Raw genomic sequence first — 21,554 nt, forward strand, 5'->3', positions numbered from 1 at the left:
GTGTGTGTGTGTGTGTGTGTGTGTGTGTGTGTGTGTGTGTGTGTGTGTGTGTGTGTGTGAGAGAGAGAGAAGACGATGATGAGCATGGTGATGATGATGCTGTGGGAGGCTGTCAAGGTGTCCTCGAATACAGACGTCGTTCAGTGACGTGAGAGGGGCGAGAGAGAGAGCGAGGAAGAGTGCGCGTGAACGTTAGGGGGGAGGGGGGGCGGGGCCAAAGGGAACAAACGGAGGGATGGAGAGTTCCGCGAGTCACCATCACGGATCCCCGCTGTCCATCCTCACCGTTTGAACCAATAGTCTCGCTTAACGCGGCAGGCTCGCCCCCCCACCCCCCACCCTCCCTTCTTCTCAGCCCCGCCCCCCTCCTTGAGCTGTCCTCTCTGTGCACGCGCGTGGGTCCCCCCCCCCCCGCCCCCCACACTCCCCACCACCTCCACCACCACTAGGTCGAGTCGAGGAGGAGGAGGAGGAGGAAGAGGAAGAGGAGGAGGAGGAGGGATGAGGCGCGCGGCGGAGGGGAAATGGCTGCCGAAAACAAGCCGGAAGGTAAGAGAGAAATAACGGTTTTTATTTGAGATGGCAGAGTCCCGCTACTCGGGGTTCAGACGAGGCGATGCAGGGACGAGGCACGGAGGGGAAGAGAGATAACGGCAGAGCTTTCCCTTTCTTCTAGCCCGTCCCGAAAACACGGACGCAGGTGCTGAACCAGCGACTGTGTGGATCACGGTTAACCGACAGCAAATAAATAACGGAAGGAGAGTTGTCCCGTCGGTGTAGGCTCCAAGTGAGTCGGGGTATAGGGTAGTTTTTCACCATCCGACGCTTGCCAGCGTTTCCCCTGAGCAGCTGGTTTATGAGTGCTTTTGAAGCATTTAGCATAAAAGGGATGGGGATGAGAGAGGATGAGAGTGGTTCACGCTGAAGGAATTCAGATGCTTTTTGTGTGTGTGTGTGTATGTGTGCGTGTGTGTGCGCGTGTGTTTATCTGTCTCTGTATCTCTCTTTGAGCATAAAATAGACCATTGAATTGTAGATTTACTTTCCTGACAAGCACGCAAGCTCCCAGACCAGTTGTGCATTTATTTAGTCACATTCCAATGTTGTGTGGGTGTATGAATGTGTGTGTGTGTGTGTGTGTGTGTGTGTGTGTGTGTGTGTGTGTGTGTGTGTGTGTGTTTATGTTTGTGTTCATTTGATGTGTGCTTATGGTTGCTAAGGCAGTGAAGGTGAGAATCTGGATGCCTTTGGGGAGAGGAGGGGGGGGGGAGGTGTGTGTGTGTGTGTGTGTGTGTGTGTGTGTGTCTCAGTTTTAGGTCATGTATAAATGTAGTTTACATTTTAACTCCCTCAGTTAAACTCGTGGGGGTCATTATCGTCACACACAGCCACCATTTAATTCAGACTGTTCCGACTGCTATTCATTCTTTCATGAATTATTTAAGAGGTGACCACAATCACCATGGCAATTTTATCTCCATCTCAACTCATAGGTTAATGAAATCTTTATTTATTACTCAGGGCAAAGACATTTGTTTATAAACATCCCCTGGTAGTCTGCTTTAGGTATCGCTTTTGTTTTCTTTCCTCTTCAAAGTACTGATATCACTTCCCCCTTTTTAAGCCAACAAACACAACATATGAATGTGTCGTGATGGATGACACGCAGTTCCTCAACTTAAGAGCACACAGCACTAAAGACATTATTATCAGACTATTCAAAATTGTTTCTTGTGATCTCTTCCTCAGCAAAGTGACACTGAACATGGCAGGAAGAGTCTTTAACCGTCTCTCCACTATTGATGTGAGCAAGATTTCTTTTAACAAGGCAATTTTCGGATAACTTGCACTACACAAGTACAGTATCCTACATTTCAAAAGGCACATGTTCAGGTGTACAGCACTCGGAGTCAGACACGCATACATAGAGGCGTGCAGGCGAGCGTGCGGAGTGCAGCCAGAGGCAAAGGGAAGGCCGTGGGTTGAGAGTCCCGTTGCGTGAAAAGACTAGAACTGTAGATGAGACAGATGGCCCATGGGCAGATCAGCAGGCACTGTACCACATAAATATAAAACCACCCCCCGCCTATACATTACTATACCTACACACACGCAAACGGACTCACATATTCACAGTATGAGGGGCTTTTTGTCCGCTGCCCCCTTCTGTGTTATGAGTAGAGACGATGTAATAATTTACGAGCTTCAGCTGTGCTGAATGGAAGCCAAAATGAATCGCAGTGGTCACGAAGGCAGGAGAGATAGCTATATACACTCTTTCCAGTTCCATCCTCCGGCAGATGTGTGTGTGTGTGTGGCGCTGATCGGCAGAGTGTACCAGTAGGCATGAGACAACATCCACCATATAGCCTGGAAGACCATCTCCCTCTGTGCTGGTTGGTCTACTTTGTATCATAGCAACAGTGGTCAGGGAAACAGAGGAATGATGAGAGAGAAGAGAAACTAAAGCTGGGTACAAGTTAGTCACACACATGGAGGCAAGTGTATCTACTGTGGCCAATCGATCAGGGGGACACAATGGAGGCCAGTTAGTGGATCAGAAAATGGATCAGCCCACATGCATATCACTCTGAGATTCTGAGCTTAAAGGGAGGAAGAAGGAAGCGAGGTGTGCGACTTGCCAAGGAAACCAAAAGTCTTGAGCGTCTCCTAAATATGTCTCTGTCTCTTGCTCGGCCTTTTTCCTCTCTCTCTCTCTTTGTAGGACTGAAGAAGATAAGAAATCCAGAGCGAATGGTCAGAATTGCCGTCGGTTACACAGGACACACCCCTCCCAAGAGTGACGACACTGACGCCAACAGTAAGAGACACAGAAGCACTCTTCACACTGTTTTGTGCATGCGCATGCACACTTTTGTCTGTGGCACAGGGTGACTCTGGGAGCAAGTATAAAAGCCTTCTGGCAGAATGATGTGATGCGGGAACTGACTGAGATCTCCTTCTCATCTGCTCTGTAACAGATCACACTTACACTCACACACACACACACACACACACACACACACACACACACACACATACACACTCACACGTACACAAAACAAACACACACACTGTGTCTCTGTGCTGAGACGTCATTCCATTGCAGCTCTCTTACACATCATGTTTATTCATACATGCCGGTACAGTATTAGTGGGCACACACACACACAACACACACACACACACACACACACACACACACACACACACACACACACACACACACACACACACACACAACACACACACACACACACACACACACACACACACACACACACACACACACACACACACATTACTCCACATAGCCATAGAAAAGGCAGGGCTTACTTTGGCTATCAGTAGTTTATTGTCATACCTAATCTGTACACATGGCATTATGTGTCTATAATCCTCAATGGGCCTGGTTAAACTAAAAGTGAGATGGAGTGTGTAATCTGGGGTCGCCGCATGGTCGTGTATGAGTGCGACTTTGTCTGGGCATGTGTGTGATTGCTGCGGTGTATTAGAGGGACTATAAAGGCCATGATTGCTTTGATTTGTTATTGATTTCTGAGGACATGACGCAGATGCATGTCTCTGCCTCTGTGTAAATGTGTGTGTGTGTGTGTGTGTGTGTGTGTGTGTGTGTGTGTGTGTGTGTGTGTTTGGGGACAAATTGGAGGAAAATACACAGATGTGTGGAGGAGCAGACTGACATGCTGCTTAGTGAGGTTGTGGTGTGGGGGGGGTTATGGGTATACACACACACACCCCCAACCCCTTTTTCTTTTCAAAAGGAGCAGCTGGCCTCATACCTGCACCAGATCCTCTTATTTTGTTAAGAGGGGATGAGAGCGAGCAGGACAAAATAGCAAATAAAGAACTAGGAGAAAATCTCAAAAACAATAGAATAGAATAGAACAGAGAGTTGTGTTTGGGATGGCTGTTTAATATGAGCTGAGACTATACTACCCCTGTCTCCTATCTGTTCTCACGTCCCAGCTGGAGGATTACTGGAGGAAAAGTTTATCAGCAGAATGATAAAATTAGCATGCATGCCCATCTCTCTACCCCCCCACACCTCCACCCCCCTCCGCCACCCTGCTCTCCCTCTTTCTCTCCTCTCTTCCTGCACTCTCGCTCATCCCTTGCTATATGCTCCCCCCCCCCCTTTTCTTCTCCCTGGCTCTCCCTCCTGCCCTCCCACCCCTCTATCTAGCTGCTGTGCAATGAGCCTTTCTTTCTGTCACATTAATTTCATCCCGAAAAGGGGGAAAATGTGAAAATTTCCCCTGACGCCTCCTAATATCAGTAGGGGGAGAGTTAAGAGTTGCATTTGGAGCGTTTTTCTCTCTCTTTACTAAGGAGAGTTTTATAATTAACTGACAGCCATCTCACAAGGGCATTGGCTTGTTTCTGTGTTAAATATGGAGATGACAGTTTTATGAGGTAAAATATTCATCAGTCAGAGGCCGCTCTTCTGTGTGATTCCAGTCTAAATTATGGCATTTGATAGCCAACCAAAGCAGTGTTTCACTTTGGTCGAACATTTTCACTTCTTAGCTCGTACACCTCTATATGACTTAATGAGCCAGCGGTTTCACATTAGCATTCAGGTTTTGTCACTCTTTTGGACTCTTTTTTACTAGATTAGCGAGTGAGTGAGTGATCTATGTACGGCCAGAAATGTGTGGCTCACCGCTGAGGGACTCACATGAAGCAATGCAGGTATAAAAGCTGTTATGTTATTACTTCAAATATAAATGTGAGCGGGACTGAATTTACATATTTAGATGTGTTTTCCCCGTGTCCCAGGTCGGTTCGTTCTCCTGGGTAGGCAGAAATGGAAGAGAAGTTTTTTGCCCCGTGTCACACGACAGTATAGCTCCACAGAGAGCCATTCGGAACAGATGGAAAAGACAATTGCGACAGTACCCAGGCTGAAATATTCTTAAAACAGGGACGCATTCGCTGGTTCAGGATTGTTAGAAATACAAGATACAACCCTTTGGGGTGTAAAAGCTCATCAGCATTCAACAAATCTGCAAAGTTGGTCTTGCATTTCTTGTCGGCGTGGAGGAGTCGGTGTGAGGATAGGCTGAGATGACGGTCGTGTCCGTGAAGGTGGGCTTTGAAAGGGATTTCGGTACCAAGGTCACTGGTAAAAAAAAAAACGCCACTCTGGGACAAATACTGTGATGTCTTAGCTTTGATCGACAGGCACTGTGTGTGTATGTGTGAGTCTGTTTGTGTGTGTGGGTGTGTGTGCGCGGGTGTTTGTGTGTGTGTGTGTGCCTATACACGCATGTGCGACGGGCTTGTTTGATGTGGTGGTTCTGGTACATTTCAAAGGCGAGGCTCTGATGAGAATTCTTCAGAACAGCAGGGGGAGGGGGAGGGGGTTATAGCCAGGAGGGGTGGGGTTTAAACGCTGATTGGCATTCATAGCAGAGAGGCTGGAGTGCTGCTAAAAAAGAAATTAGGCTTTAACTAAGCTGCACCATTCAGCTGTTTAACTAAGCTGCTGCACAGTTCAGCTGTTTGAAATTTTGTCTTCTCAGGCCTTCTATTAATAAATGCATAATTGATTAGGGGGGCCATACGTGCCTGAACACACTTCCTACCGACACAAACACACACACGCTCAGACACCTACACACTCACATGAGCAAACACACACACACATAGACCCCACTTCGGTCCGGTTACAGTACTTTTCTCTCTTTGGCGTCTTTGTGTTACCTTGTTCCATCTCTTGTCCTTTCTAAATCTTCTCTCTGTCTCTCTTCCTAACTTTCTTTTTTCTTCATTAACTGTCTCTCTCTGGCTCATTGTCTCCCTGCCTCTCTCTGTCTCCCGTTTCTGACCCCTCCCACCCCACCTATCTCTCTTTTTCTCTCGCTCTGTCGTCTGCCCTCAGGTAGAGTATAATTCCTATCTTCCCAGGGGAGTCATGAATGGACGCCCTCTACTCAAATGCTTATCAATAACCTTTGAGTGCTTGCTCTCTTTGACTTCTGAGCGGCACACCCGTTGGGCACACACTCACAAACAGGCGTACACACACACACACACACACACACACACACACACACACACACACACCTACACACACACGTACACACAGCAGGGGCTCCATCTTTGTGCGGACGCCATGTGCTGGTGAAGTATTACTTTCCTGAGGCGCAGTGGGATTTTTTTTTTTTATTCCTCACCTGCAACTGTTCAGCATGTTGGTGATTCTAAACGCTCCGCAGTGGGAGGAGAGATGCAGTGGGGGCAGCACCATTTAGTTCTGGTAGTGGGACACTCTTATAGGTCTCCCATGTTTTGCTTGCCTGTTCAGCTATATATTCTTCCACCAGTAGTCACATTGAAAACGTTTTCAAATAGTTTATTTATTTTGCACAATTCAAACAATAAAAATAAAAATAAACAAACATAACAGAGATACATGAATGTCACAGTGCAGGAAGAGGCAAAAAGTCAACTGGGCTTATTTGAAGCCTCCACCTATATAATATTAAAATTTTACAAAATTACAAACAACATAAAATGAAATATGCATAAGATATTATATTACAAACAACAAAAGAAAAATAAAGAAAAGAAAAGAAAAATAATGTAATTGTGTTGAGTGTGTGTGAGCATGTGTGTGCGTGTGAGAGTAAGCGTGGGCTTGTGTTTGTTCAGGGGATGCTGGTTTATACACCTGCAGTAACTCCTAAGCAATGGTAATGCTACAAGTCCCTATGAGTGAAACAGCTATAAGTGTAATATAACAGCTAAAACAAGTAGACATGAACAATAATACATAAAAAAGCTATTACAAAACAGCAATTAGATTTTCTTTTAAAGGATAAGGTGCGATATATTTTTGTCAATGTCAACAAATCCCATGAAAAGACCAGAACAAACAATAATGTGTTAGTTCATCTCTCAATACAGAAATACTTCCCCGTCTTGTTTGTGGCTTGAAGACTTAAATCTTTCAACACTTTTAAACATCTTCCAAATTTGCAGATTTTTTTATCGTCTTTTATTAAACCTTTATTTCTGCAGTACACCTTTGAGCCACATGACAGATCTTGAATGTTCGTGGTTCTGGTAATTGTAATATTGAACCTAATATGAAAGGCTAGCGTACATTCTGTTTGTTTAACTAATGACAACTAATTAAAAGAATTACATGTCTGTTAACTTTGCCTAAATGCATTTATTTGGTCTCATTTATAAATTAACATGTGTGTTTTTAATAACACATTCACGAAACGAAGTTGGGATTTGTCTAACATATAGCTCTACAATATGGTGGGTTAACCTAATCAAGATAAATATAAGGTGATGTGGAAACGGCAGTAAAGATGGTCAGGAACGTTTATTTAAATTCCCTCAAAACGATTTATAGATAAGGCTTATTGTAAATTCCATTTTTAAAAAGTGGGTCCCCTGAAAGAAACACTTTGTGAAACATTGCTCTAGTGAGTATTTACAGCAGCAGAATGGTGTTTATAGGATTGACTCATAATAAAGCACTGTACCCATGTTCATGGTAATGAAGGGACAAGTCACCCAGTGCAACGGTGTAGCTCACTCATGTAAAAAAGAGCATTTTTGGACAGCAATAGCGGATTATGGCTGTGAGGAACAAGCTGTATTAGGCTTTGGTTACACAGGGAATAATTCTTATGATCAATCATAATTGATTTTGGACTTTTTATGGGATTTGTTGATAGTAAGAAAAAATGGAACAGATCCTTTATGGCAATAAAAGGTAAAGAAGGTAAAGATTAATAACAGATTTTTAACTTACGTTAACTCACCTGTGGTTAGCGTTTGTATCATTGTGATTCTAAATAAAAAAACATGGAGCTCAGAGGAATTACAGTATGTCCAGGAGCATGATTTAAACTTCAGACTAAACATCACCTGTCTGTAGCAACATTTGGGCTGCTGTATATTTGCAGTTGTGACTCTCCAGCTCCCATAGAAGAATATTAGTTTTTCTCTCAGGAGAAGCTAAACTTGAGTCTCTGCTCCATTACCAACTGTCTGTACAACACTGTAGGGAGGGCATTGCTTTTAAAAGGGATGAGAGATGCCCCTATGATTGGCCATGATTGTTACAAACCCCAAATGCTCTGATAATGTATGATAATGGATTTCTTCTAAATCCAAATCTGTTTCCAGGTGGGACCCAGGTGCACTGTGCACCTCCAACCAAAATAAGTGCGCTGCCACTCCCTCTGCGCACTGCACACTTAACAATTATTTTGTATCCTGCACCTTGATTGCCATCATACGTACTTGTCTACATCACTGTGAATCACTCCTAAGTAAATAAGATTAACACAGACACAGCTGTGTTTCTGATAAATCAGAAAGCCCAGCAAGTTAGACCCAAATGAATCAAAGCATACATCTTTCATAGGCCTGACAATTCAAGTGCAGATTGACTGGCTTCAGGTCACATTAGCCATTAAATAGGCTTCACAATAAAAGCGTGTTATGATTTTATCCATCCAGATCACAGAGATGCTGCTTTTTTTTTTGGTATTCTCCTCACACAATGTCTCTGTGTCTGATGAGAAATTTCTCTCCTCTTCCTACTCATCCCTCATTTATCTTCCTTTATCTTCACCCCCCTTTCCTCCCCCACACCCACCCCCCCCCCCCCCCCCCCCCCCGCTGCTCCAGATGAGCCGGGCCAGTTGAAGATCTACCTTCCTAAGAAGCTGCTAGAGTGTCTGCCCAAATGTTCCTCTCTGCCCAAGGAGCGCCATCGCTGGAACACCAACGAGGTGAGACTTGGACACACTCGAGAGGGAAATACCTGTAGCAGTGAGAGGAACTCAGTGTTTATTTTTTCTTCTGGTGACTCATCTCTAGCTAATGTCACATTGAGAGATGAAGAGGAGGTAGACAAACACAATGGCAACTTTTCATTACGGGACCCTAAAACTGTGACACTAGGAAAGAAAGAAAGAAGCAGCAAAAAGAGCTCACAGCCACAAACCCCGCTGACTATACATCCCATTTGGTGTGTTGCTCTCTACTTCGCTCTGTAATCCAAACAACTCTGGGTGAAGGTGCAGGAATCAGGGGCCCCTGGGTCTAAAACTATATACGGCTTAGAGACTAAGAAACCAGAAATGAGGCTACAGATTGAATGTTTCCACCGCAGAGTGTTGCTGGGTTCAATAACCCTATGGTCAGTAGAATAAAGATTGTTATCTGAACCTAACATTGTTGCTATGCAACCATAGAAAGCTGTTAAATGTGTGGCACATTTCGGCTCATAGTTGCTTTTTTTTGCGTTTTGTTGCTTTTTGTTATGTGTGAACATGATGCTCTAGTTACATTGTGTAATGTTGTCCTACAAAACAAAAAACATGCAGAGGAAAAACTGAAAAGCTGTCTGTGAGGTATAAACAGCAAAAGGAGTGACCGAGGACCCAGAGGATTAGATCATAGAAGTAAGTTAAGTCAAAGTAACTGAAGGGCTTTTTCACCATCCTTTTTAACTTTTAGTATGCGTTGACTGTTGACGGTTTCACACAAACTCATAGCTACCACTCATTAATGCTCTTGGCCAAAATTATCATCATTTGTGCAGCATGAACAATAGATAACTTAAACTGTGCTGCCGGCTAAGTGATACAATGTAAAAATGAGGCCAGATTAGGTTGGGACCACTCTTTACTCATGGCCAAAGATAACCCTTAGCTAAACATTTGGGGTGTGAAAAGCTTTTTCAGAGTTGCATGTTGTTCCAGACTTAAGCTGTTAGCTTAGGGAAGTGTTTGATGGGTGGAAATGGATGCAGGCATTTATCGTCAATAGCTCCTTGTTTATGCATCGCACAGCTCACCACCGGTGGTTTGCTCCATCCATTGTGATGTTGTTGGCCTCTGCTGAGACATTTTCTCCATGTGCAGGCTGTGCACTCCATTATGGATGTGTGTTTGTGTGTTTGTGTTATTGATTACCAAGTCCGGCATTATTATGCAATGCAAAGCTGATTTGGCCTGTGGTTTTTCTCTCAGGAAAGTCATTACATTTTTCATGCAATCCATCTCAATGAAGGTCATACTGGGAGTTAAGCATGGCGCCTACTGAATAGTGCGCTCACATGAATAGGCACTATGTGTGTGTGTGTGTGTGTGTCATGCATGCGTGGATGCTTGTGTGTGTGTGTGTATGGTTGAGAACAACGTGACCGCTGCTGGTTAGGGACTTCCACACATCAGCCTAACCAAGAGCAATTGTGCCCAAGTCGCAGGGACTAGACCAAAGCACCTTGTTGCTGCTCCCTCTCCTGCACTCTCCCTCTTTCTCTCCATCAGTCTCCCTTCCAACCTACCATCTAGTTCTCTCTATCTTTATCTTTCATGTCCTCTCTTTCTCCCACCCCTGTCTCTCTCTCTCTCTCTCTCACTCTGATGAGGAGGTACAGGCTCAGTTCAGAGGGAGGTTGGGTGTCCCTCAGCGGATTCCTTCAAAGCTCCTCTTCCACCCAGGCATAAAGTTTCCTGCATACTTAAACACTCCATTGTGTCTGCTGCTCCTCTAGCTTGGTGCTTTCGTAGGGGGAGTAGTGTGTACGCTCGCTGTGCGTCTAGTGCATGTATGTTTTTCAGTCTGTGTGTGTGTGTGTGTGTGTGTGTGTGTGTGTGTGTGTGTGTCTGCCTACGTGTGTGTGTGAGTGTGTCTGTTAGGGATATGCACAGCTCAAGATTATTGCAGTCGATTATTTTTGAAGCTGCTGTAACAAAAGAATTGATTTTGTTTCTGCTTGTGTTGATTTGTATCTGTCTGTATTGCAGACATTGCAAGAAGTGTAGCAGTTTTCACCAGCAGCATATTGAAAATTGAAATCATCATTGGTCATCAAATTTAAGACACATTTTAGACTTTTAGACACACATTTGTACGTCCACCTTAGATTGTGGCGTAACACAATTTTTATATGTGTGATTTCCAGACCAGTCAGCTGTCAAGTCAGCTGTCAAATGTCAAGCTTTCCATTTATTTATTCAGTCGCGTCCCCTTAGTGTATGTGTTTGTTTGTTTGTGTTCAAATATAATATCTTTCTGGTCTAGATGTTGTTCATGAAGTGTGGCGATCGGTATCGACAAATGGTGTGTCGAAAACGCCTCGTAATTATTTGGTGTGTAGACACACTTGTGTGTTTACGTTTGGGTGTGTGTGTGTGTATACATTTGTGCCTTTGTGAGTTTCCATACAATGCTTCATTTCCATATGCTTAGGCGTAAGGAAATCAAAAATTTGTTTTGTGTCTCCTTATCCTCACTGTTGTCTGCATGTAGAATTGGGATTATCCTTAGAGTGTGTGTGTGTGTGTGTGTGTGTGTGTGTGTGTGTGTGTGTGTGTGTGTGTGTGTGTGTGTGTGTGTGTGTTCGTGAATAAAAGAGATTGTGATAGATAAAGAGATTACCATTCTGTGTTTGGATGAGGAGGCCTCTGATCAAGTCAGACCCAATCTTTACAAGTCTTCATCTGATATTTTTCTCACCTTTTTCTTGGCAGGAGTATGTCTCTGCAAGTGTGTGTGGGGGGGTATCTGTGTGCATGTGTGTGTGCGTTTGTTTTCTTGTCTGCGTGCGCGATTGCATATGATTCTTTGATCTCTGTTTTGTCACGCATGGCTCCCCCCGACACCTTGGCCTCCCACAAGCACTGAGCTGTGACCCCATACATTTTTACCCCATCCACTTCTCCGCCTCCTCTTCTCTGTCCTTTCCTCTCTTCCTTCCCTCTCTTCCCCCCCCCCCCCCCCCTCTCTCTCTTTTGTGTATCTACTGATGTGTGAAATTATTCTGGGATGGAGGGATGGATTCCTCCCTGAAGGGCTGAGCGGAGGCGTGAGCCTTTTGTTCAATAATAGATTGGGGGTGTATGTGTATCTGTCCATGGTAATAGACTATAGACTAGTTTTAGATAACAAACCACACTCAGGTGGACAGACTGATGGTGGAGCCTGTTTCATCCATCGGTCGAGAGAATGACTTCTATGGTGCACTAAAATACGGAGGCTATAAAACTTTTTCAAATGTAGACGATTGCAAACTTTAGTCTGGTCCTGGGTATCAAGCTCATGAAAAGATATGGCTACTCTTATGAGGGGACCCTCGACTTTCTGACTCATATTTTAAGAAGACAGACTGAGGGGAATACTGAGTTAAACTCCCTTTCAAACGCCTACATTTTTACTACAAAACATGCACTCACGCGCAATGCGGCTGAGCATGCTATTGCATGATCTAATGTGCATTTTAAAGGCTTCTACTTCAGAGCAGTCCCCCCCTCACACACTATGATTCAAGTGACGCAACTGTCAAACGGGTCGGTACAGACTTCAGCACATCACACAGACGACAGCCGCCTGTGCCACAATGCCTCTCTGCATGTGATGTCTCTCAGCTGTACGGGTGCAGGAAGCAAGTGTTAGCACACGGCATTGTTCTGGTATTAACGCTATGAAGTAATATGAAATGAAAACATGCAGTGTTTTATTGGGTACCTCCGCTCTTGTCATGCAGTGATATATTGGCAGCTGTGCGGTGTGAAGGCAGCTATTGACAGTTCATACACGTGTCTGACTGGCTGTGCCGCCGCATGACGCTAACATGATCGCTGGAATGAGAAGCAGATCAAAAAGCATATACATTTTAGACCAATGCCCCCCCCCAGTCTGCCTCCCTGTGTGTGTGCGTTTGCGTCAAGGGTAGAGGTGTTGCCATGGTAACAGATTAGGGGGGTGTGCGCGCGTGTGTGTCCCGGTTAATGATTTGATCGATGTTGCATGTTTGACACGAACGCTGTTCATGATTGTTCAGTACATCGAAGGTGATAAGAGAGACTTGACATAGTCAGAATGTCTGCTTGTGATACCGAACATGTTCAACAGACAAAAAAAAATGAAGGACAAAGGCTCTTAATCTCAGGTAAAAATTCATTCACACTCACCTGTGCGTCCTCTCTTATCTCAGCTTGTGTGAGCTCCAATTTACAGCCCACATAAAGCTCTGTGTGCTTCTATAAGTGTGTGTGTGTGCGTGTGATTTATCATTCATGTCATTATTGTTGTTTGTAAGCCATTACATACATTGAATTAAATATGCATGCATTGTATTCCTACGTTTTCTACGATATTTCTCACAAACATGTGGGAGGAGATGTGTCTGGAGGAAATACGCAGGAGGGACGACGTTAATGTCAAAACCACGTGAAAAAGTACTGTGGATCCATTATAGAAACCCAGAGCGATACAGTAAGCAGACAGCCAGTTGCCAGTCCCTGTGCTCCATTTATACTGTGGTGAAGGGTGCCCTTGATTTATGAATTTGATGCGTGAATCGCTAATGTCCAGCTCACACTGGCATGAGGCCGGGAGAGGCTGACACTCTCCATTTTGTCTGCCGTGTCAGAACAAAGACAAAAGTAAGACACCTTTGGAAACTTACCACGAGTTTAAAAATGAACTGGGTGTGCCGTTCATACATTTGGTAGATAATGCATGTTCGCAAGAGACTTGGTGTATCCGTGTCTGTGTGTGTGTGTGTGTGTGTGTGTGTGTGTGTGTGTGTGTGTGTCAGAGCCTGCCTATGGCTGTAACCTCTTCAGTTGACATTGAGCTCTGTGCTGTTGCCATTTACCAGAGTAAAGCATGGTTTAATGAGGGGGCAAAGAAGCCAACACACTCTCACACACACACACACACACACACAGTCACACACACTCCCTCACACATGCTCACACATGCTTGCACACATGTTTATACACACACAGACATGCGCGCACACACACACACACACACACACACACAATACCAAAGGGGGGTTTCACAGCTCCTTGTGTTTGATTCCTATTCTTTTATTTTTAATCATTCCTCTGTCTTTTGGGTTGAGAAATATTTTATGTTTGGAGAGCGCCAAGTTATAATCACTAATTAGTCCTCCAGGCTCTCTCTCTCTCTCTCTCCCTCCATCTCTCTTTTTCTCCTCCTCTTTGTCGATCTCTTCATCTCTCTCTGAGCCAAGCATAGCCCAATTAACACCCGGCGTCATTTTGTGTCTGTTGTGACTTCCATTTCCGCTCCAACTCAAGACGTCCATACTGTCCCGCTGACCAAACTGGCAGTATGAACCAGATTTGCAGCAATGCAAAGAATTAATTTGATTCATTCTATTCATGAATGTAATTTCCTTGTTGATTCATGTAATTATCCGGCAAGCTTTTCATTTGCAAATGGGGATGTACATGGTAAATTGGACATGTGCGTAGAAGCCTCTCAGATTGTTGGGATCAGTTTTTCAGCGGGTTTTCAGGCATGCAGATATTTCACCATATACACAAGTTCACAAAGGGGCTGAGATTAACCAGGTTTTACAAGGCTAGGAGAAGCCAGGTGTCTGAGGTAGGAGTTAGTGTTGTCTCTCCTCTCCTCTCCTCTCCTCTCCTCCTACCCAACAGGAAGCCCCACATTCTCCTCCTGTTCTATTTTCCGCATGCCGCCACAGACCCACTATTTATCTTGCCCACTATAATTTGACACAAAATATTGTTAACTGGAGACACAGAAATATATTAAACAGTGGGAATGTGTGACTATGAGTGTGGGGGTGTTGTGTGTGTGTGTGTGTGTGTGTGCCTCAGCTCGTTTGTGTGTGCCTGCATGTGTGTCTGAGTGTGTCTTTGTGTTTTAACTTCCAAGCCCAGCCAAAACGAAGTGAATGGCCAGCAATGTCTCCTGTAATAAGACGCCAGGCTGTGCAGTGGAGACAATACTTTTTGTATCCTTAAATGTCCCCACATAGAACAACTGTAATATCGGAGTCCTGTGTAAATTAGATTTAATTCATTGGAGACAGATAAAGCATTAAAATGTGTATGTGTGTGAATGTGCACACATCCACAGACAGTCCTTGTGCTCCTATATTTTAAGTGTGTGTTGAGTGTGTACTTCATGTGTAGAGCTTTATCTAGATAACTTTATTTAACTTTGATAACTTTCTGCTCCTCAGACTTTACAAGGGCTTCAAGAGTAAAATATATTTTTCTGCAGTACAAGGCAATTTTGCATGTTTACGTCCCCAAATAACAGTGAGATGTCAACTAAAAACGACACTGTAAATCAAGCACACAGGTGCTGGAACCCTATTGATTTTTCCTTAGCGTCTTAATTTTCTGTCTTAATAACACCTGGAGTTTAGAGACCTGTAAAAGAATATTCCTAGTTCGGGATTTTAGAACCCAATACATATTTCAAACTCATGTTCATGTTTTACAAAAGTAGGTTTCAGTCAAACTAGTTTGTTTTTTTTTACGCTTTTTTTTGTTCTGCACACTCCAGCTTGTCGCCATGGGCTTGATGCAAATGATGGCGTACAAGTCCAACATTACTTAAACAAGAAAAAATAATCCCTCACAATATTTGTACAATTGCTAAATTCAAGTCTGGGTATGTTTGCACTATACCAAACATCCCAACATATTGATCAAAATGTAGCCTCCCCCTCAAATACTTTTCCTCAACATGAATTCAGTTTGCACTCTACCAGTTTCATTTGTGCATCAATAGAATTTAGCTATTTTACATTTTATGTGTTTCTTTTTCTTTTTTTTTTACTGTTGCTGGCATAATGTTGATTCAGTCTTTACAGCATTTTTCCACACTGCATATTTGGACAGATATGTGTGACATAATAGTTTGACAAACCAGAATTTGCTCAAATATTTGGGATATAATCCAATGAGTACACCTGATATTCATGTTAAGTTGCCTTTGTAAAGTTAAGACGAGTAAACATTCGTACAAGACACAAAAAATGAAGATGGCAGAGAGTATGTGCAAGAAAAACACTAAAGCAATAAAAAACTTCAGACCAATTTGCAAAGGGGCTACTAAAGTGTATTAAACCACATTTGTTTGTGTTCTATAAAGTTGCTGTGAGGTCAAGTTGTCAGTTTTGTTGATATCACATGGATCTGAGTGTTTTGGCCTCATAGGCTTCAACCCACTAATTGCCTTGCAGGCTGCAACTCTATTTTTAATTAAAATTGGTAAGATTATGTGGTTGTTTAATTGCAAAAACACTTTTATTTATTACTGAGCAAAAATACAATATAATGATAAAAAGTGTCAGCATCCCTTTATGTTTCAAACCACTTTCTTGCCACTCGTTCACTCTCTGTACATTTGATTTGATAATGGTAATGTGTATACGGGGAACCGTTCATATGAATATTTAAGAGCATATAGGAATTATCAACCACAGAGTTGGTTAATGTTTAACATTCACTGGTAGCATTTCTCAAGGTAAATCTGTAAATCTCTGTGTTTCCTTGTTAATGAGTTGAGAAGTCATATTATCATGAAGCTCTCCTGCCGTGTTTACTGCACACTGTGAACAGTGTTCATCAACTGGTATTTGGCCTCATGGAGTTTTGTTTCACAATTAAAGACTTTCATTTTGAAGCAGCATTCCGTATATTCACATGTTTTACATGGATGTTAGTGCATCAAATGTTTGTCAAAATCATAGAATAAAGGAGGCATGGATCTTTTGATCATGTACTGATTACTTAACGTCACTTCAAATGTTGAAAGGCATACGTGCCATTAAATTGCTTCAATCCTTATTCACTAAGCGCACTATGATGCAGGTTGAATGTGCTAGCATGTATAAAAACAAGCATACATTTGAACTTTTCCCATTTCTCTGATATTATAATGTTACTCAATTGGATCTCCCATTCCTCACAGATCTCCTGTTTGTAACAGGAGCCTTGCCAAAGGGGTAAATTGGCCGCCTACATAATATCCACACAAAAAAAACGTACTGAGAGAACTGAGTCTCATGATGCTGCGATGAGCATTTTCCACTAATATTATCCAGGAAATGTACACATTCATGAGATTTACCCTGGGAGCTGTATACATTTACTGGTAAATATACTGTTTCCGCACATTTACCATAATAGACATAGGCTGAGACACTGTGAGCAGGCAGAGTGTGTGCGTGTGTGTGTGTGTATGTGTGTGTTGAATTCCACTCTGGAGACCACAGTGTGTGTCTAGTGTTCCTCCTCCCAAACTGCAGTTCTATCCAGCATCACGTATTTCTCCGTCTCCCTGTCTCCCCCCCCCCCCCCCCCCCGCTGATGTATGGAATGTCTACTCTCATATGGAGTGTGTTTGTAAAAGTCATGGTAATCAAATTTTACTGATTCCTGGAGGATTAAACAAGCTGGCATTTGTGTGCGTGCATGCGAGTGTGTGTGTTCTGTCTCCGTGCATACACAATATTAGCTGTGTACTAAGTTGTGTATTGTAATGCAGCTGTGTCATTAGTCTAAGACAAGCTCAGCTGTAATATATCATCCATCATCCTGTACTCAAAGGAGGCCACTATATAAGGGATACTGATACTGCATTTGCATACTGACAGTGCATATGTTTAAATGTTTAAATATACAGTATGAAACGGTGGGGGGTGACGAACACTTAATATGAAAGGGAGAACATCTCACTTGTTTCTTGGCCAAGTGACAGAGATTGAGAATAGTGATCTTTTCATGCACTTGGGTGTTTGACAGTGTTTTTTTGTTAACAATATTGCTGTCTTCTTTGAAATTCCTCTTTAATTTCTGGAGCAAAAATTGCTCCGTCCCAAAACTGTGATCGTTATTCAGTGGAAGAGTTAGCTCAGGAAAAAACATGGCAACAGTGAGTTTTTCCAGCCCATAAACAAGTATTACCTAGTGTTAAGCCTACCTGCATAATTGCCTCTTGTTGGCAGCATACACTGTATGTCTGGCAGTATGTTTGTATATGTAGCTTTGCCAGCTCGCAAGTCTCAACATTGTCCAATACACAACATCAACATCGCTTTCTCAGTAAGGCTGTAAGCTGAAGTCTCTTTCTGCTCTAAGGTGTCATTGTACGTTGGAACTAGAAAGTCATGGTCCATTACAGTTCATATGAGGTGGAAAGGCACCTGGACAGCCCAGCAGGCAATGACCGATGTCTGTCTCCTCCTCAATCTCTAAAAGTGCATTAAAGTAGAGCAATTATTAAAAAGCTTTGCCAGAGCAATATACATTTAATGGATGAAAACAAAGCAGGTTTAAGCAAACACAATGCTTCCCTAAGGTCATGATAGTTTCCATAGGCAACGCTGAGTCTAAACAGTAAAAATGGTGGTTATATTTCTCATCTCCCCCTGTTATTTATTTATATACATGTATCTTACATTATATAGAAGTTTAAAGATAGCTAACGTACCTTTTGCGCCCACTGCATGAGTCACGGTGCTTGAAGAGCGGGTGATGACACTGGGCTCTACCTTGTAAAGCGCATCATCACTGTAAATATACTGTAGCCACAGTGAAGAGGAGCCCCTTTGGATCTATTGATACACTATACCGTACACTTATAGACTATTAATGGCAGAGCGTATTGTCATCAGATCTTATCACTTACAGCATCTCACTGTTCATGTCTTTTGTTAGCTATGGATGAGTACAGTCCATTCTTCACGCAGTGGTTTCAGTCAAGCAATTTCAAGATGGATTAGTCTACTTTAAGCTAAATTCAAAATGAAACAAAGCCATACTTTTTACCACAAGATGTAATAAAGAAGTTCCAGACACTGCCAAAATTATGCTGACTCCTGATTTGTGGTTATGACTCTGTTCAATTCAACAAGAAAATGAGTAAACCCTTTCTGGGATTTAAAAAATAATGTATTTACCCAAAGAAAAAAACAAAGAAAAAACATTTTAATCAAGTGCAGTCACAGTAAAACTGAATTCTGTGGGGAATGGGGAACGGCTTAAATAAGATTCTGCATATTTTTTTTCTTTTTCTTTTGTATTGTTTAATTGTCAGTAATCAATGGCAGTTTGCCAAGTCAAAGCATACCATTTTATCGGCTTTTAAATAGTGTTATTTATGAGCAAGAGGTGAAGTATACGCAGTCACTCCTTGACTCCCTGAAGCACAAGCTGGCAATCATCAGAATTGGGAATGCATTTGGGACTCCTTTATTAAACCAAAGGTATATCACATTTCGCAATACCCTGAAAGAGTGAGTGCAAGGACCATAATAACAGTCTATTCAAGTCTACAGCCCAGGGCTTCGTCCTAGGCAGAGACAGATCAAGCTGCACAACAGTGGAAGCCAGTCAACGGTGCAGCGTTGATAACCTTTAATGTTTACTTTTGCTTATGATTGTTTTAACTCCACCTGCCCGTCTCCCCAGTATGAAGCCTCCGGGTTGGATGCCAGTAGAAAAGATAAACCAGAGATTGCAGACAATTTGTTCATTTGTAAATTGATGCTTGTCTTTGGCAGTTTGTTTTTGAGGCTTGAGGAGAGTTAAATATGCATGACTTCAACATGGGTGGCTCCAAGTCTTTTCCAAAACAACAAACACATGACATGAAATCTTTATTTGGCAGAGTCAAACAGAATTCGGAATAGATTTTTTTTAGAAAGACGACGCCACGTGAGCTCCACTAGTTAACTAGATTTGTTTGTTTCTTCTGAAATGGAGCTGCAGTGATATTTACCGGGAGTGCACACGCATACCGAACAGGTGCATAACCTCACACACAAACACACACACACACACACACACACACACACACCTACACTCACACACGCGTGTCCTCACATCTTTAGTTGAGGGTTGAGGGGGGAGACAAACCTAAAGATCGCCACGGAGACCCATCTTTCAAATTTATTCATTAAACTCCCAAATGCTCCCCTTAACGAATGTAATTAGAATATGGTAATGAGAGAGGGCTGAACCAGGGAGTGTTGTAATACGCTTAGCAGCACAGAGGGAGAGAAGAAGCGAGAGAGACGGAAAGAGAGGGAAATAGAGTTCGGGAGTTAAAGGAGAGAGAAATAGAGAGACTGACTGACAGGGTGCCAATTTATGTCTTGTTGTAAACAAGTATTTATGCCAATGAGAGGTGGCACACACTATTTCTTTCTCTCTCTCTCTCTCTCTCTTTACCTCTCTGTGTTTCAGTGTCTCTCTCCTTAGCATATCAAACCTCCTCAATAACAATAACATCAACAATAGCTGAGCAGAGACGAGCCTCAGAGGGCAGAATGACTCACGGTGAGATGAGGCATCAGGGGTTAACACAACCACTGGAGACTCCTTCATTGAGACCCCCCCCCCCATCCTCTCTCTCTCACTCTCTCTCCGTCTTCTTCCACCTCCCACTGGCAAACACACATTCGTCATTAGAGATTTCAAATATACCGTTGTGGGTGTGTGTGTACGTGTGAGTGCACCCTTTCTTGACTTGAATTGAGTTTTTGAGGACTCTGACAGGTTTTATCTAAGACGCCCTAGCGCAGCGGGGTCCTGGCATTGTGTTTGACACCAAACACCTGTTGCCGTCTTTGATGTGTTCACCCCCCCCCTGCTGAGAGAGAGGGGGCCGTCTCCTCAAATGCAAATACAAGACAGGAGAAAGAGGACAGGTAAGGTGCACAAGAGAGTGGAAGTCTTAGAAAAAATATGATTGATGTTCCCTCAGAGTATCGGGGCTGACTCTTCCTTACTCTCAGGTCTCTGCTCAAAAGTTTGTGCTGCTTTCCATACTGCGAGTGTTCTCGTGTGTGTGTGTGTGTGTGTGTGTGTGTGTGTGTGTGTGTGTGTGTGTGTGCGTGTGTGTGCAAGCGAGCGCCACCTTCACCATTTGGACTCCTATATATTTTGGCGAGAGGTAGATGAGAGGGAAATGTGACCGAAAAAAAAGAGGAAAGTGGGAGAGTGAGAGAGGGGAGAAAGTAAAGAGGTCAAACCAAAAAGAGAGGGAGTGAAGGAAAGCGGAGAGTGACTATTTCATTATAAAGCCGTCACTCACATGGGCAGCAGCAGCCGCCAAAGAGACTCTTCTGAGACCAAATCTCTCTGGGTCTGTGTGTGTATGTGTGTGTACACACTCATTCATGTCTGTGTATCCCACCATGCATTCGTGGGAGGTATTTTGTATTTATGTATGTCCAATTGTGTGTGTGTGTGTGTGTGTATGTATTATAAACGCTGCGAGTGTTGCAGTGTGACAGAGATGAATGTAACGCACATGTCTCTCTCCCAGCCAGGTGACAGGGGCTGGTGTCCTCTGAAGGTCAATGATAGACCAGCACTAAATGTGTCTGTGTGTGTGTGTGTGTGTGTGTGTGTGTGTGTGTGTGTGTGTGTGTGCGTGTGTATGCACCAATCTGTTGTCCATGCACCGTGTGTCACTGAGAGAACAAGAGGAGAGACAGAGAAAGCCAGCACAAGTTTCATATTTATTTACTTTGGGACTTTGTGTATTAATAGACGCTGCATTTGTATGCATGTGTGTACAAGTCTTTTATGTCCACGGACACATGCGTGTGTGTGTTGGCCAGTGTGTGATGAGGTGTTTATATGATAAACACAAGGCAAGCTTGAGAGGAATTCTGATCAGGGGCTTTGCAACAGTTGTTATGGAAACAGCATTAAGCAGTTGTATTAGCCAGTGGA

The 21,554-nt window shown here is 43.2% G+C and overlaps 1 protein-coding gene across 1 annotated transcript in view; it reads left to right on the plus strand.

Moving 5' to 3' along the window:
* The first annotated feature begins 452 nt into the window (after positions 1 to 452).
* Positions 453 to 21,554, plus strand: part of LOC137879387 (calmodulin-binding transcription activator 1-like) — a 52,812-nt gene continuing 31,710 nt past the window's right edge. Inside the window, exons 1-3 of the mRNA XM_068720053.1 lie at positions 453 to 549; positions 2,726 to 2,821; positions 8,686 to 8,789. Of these exons, the coding sequence (XP_068576154.1) occupies positions 525 to 549; positions 2,726 to 2,821; positions 8,686 to 8,789 (225 nt within the window). The 5' untranslated portion in view covers positions 453 to 524. The remainder of the gene's footprint in view (positions 550 to 2,725; positions 2,822 to 8,685; positions 8,790 to 21,554) is intronic.

This window comes from Cebidichthys violaceus, unplaced genomic scaffold, assembly GCF_023349555.1.
Source record: "Cebidichthys violaceus isolate CVI_PGR_0920_01 unplaced genomic scaffold, fCebVio1.0.p SCAF_25, whole genome shotgun sequence".
Taxonomy (NCBI): domain Eukaryota; kingdom Metazoa; phylum Chordata; class Actinopteri; order Perciformes; family Stichaeidae; genus Cebidichthys; species Cebidichthys violaceus.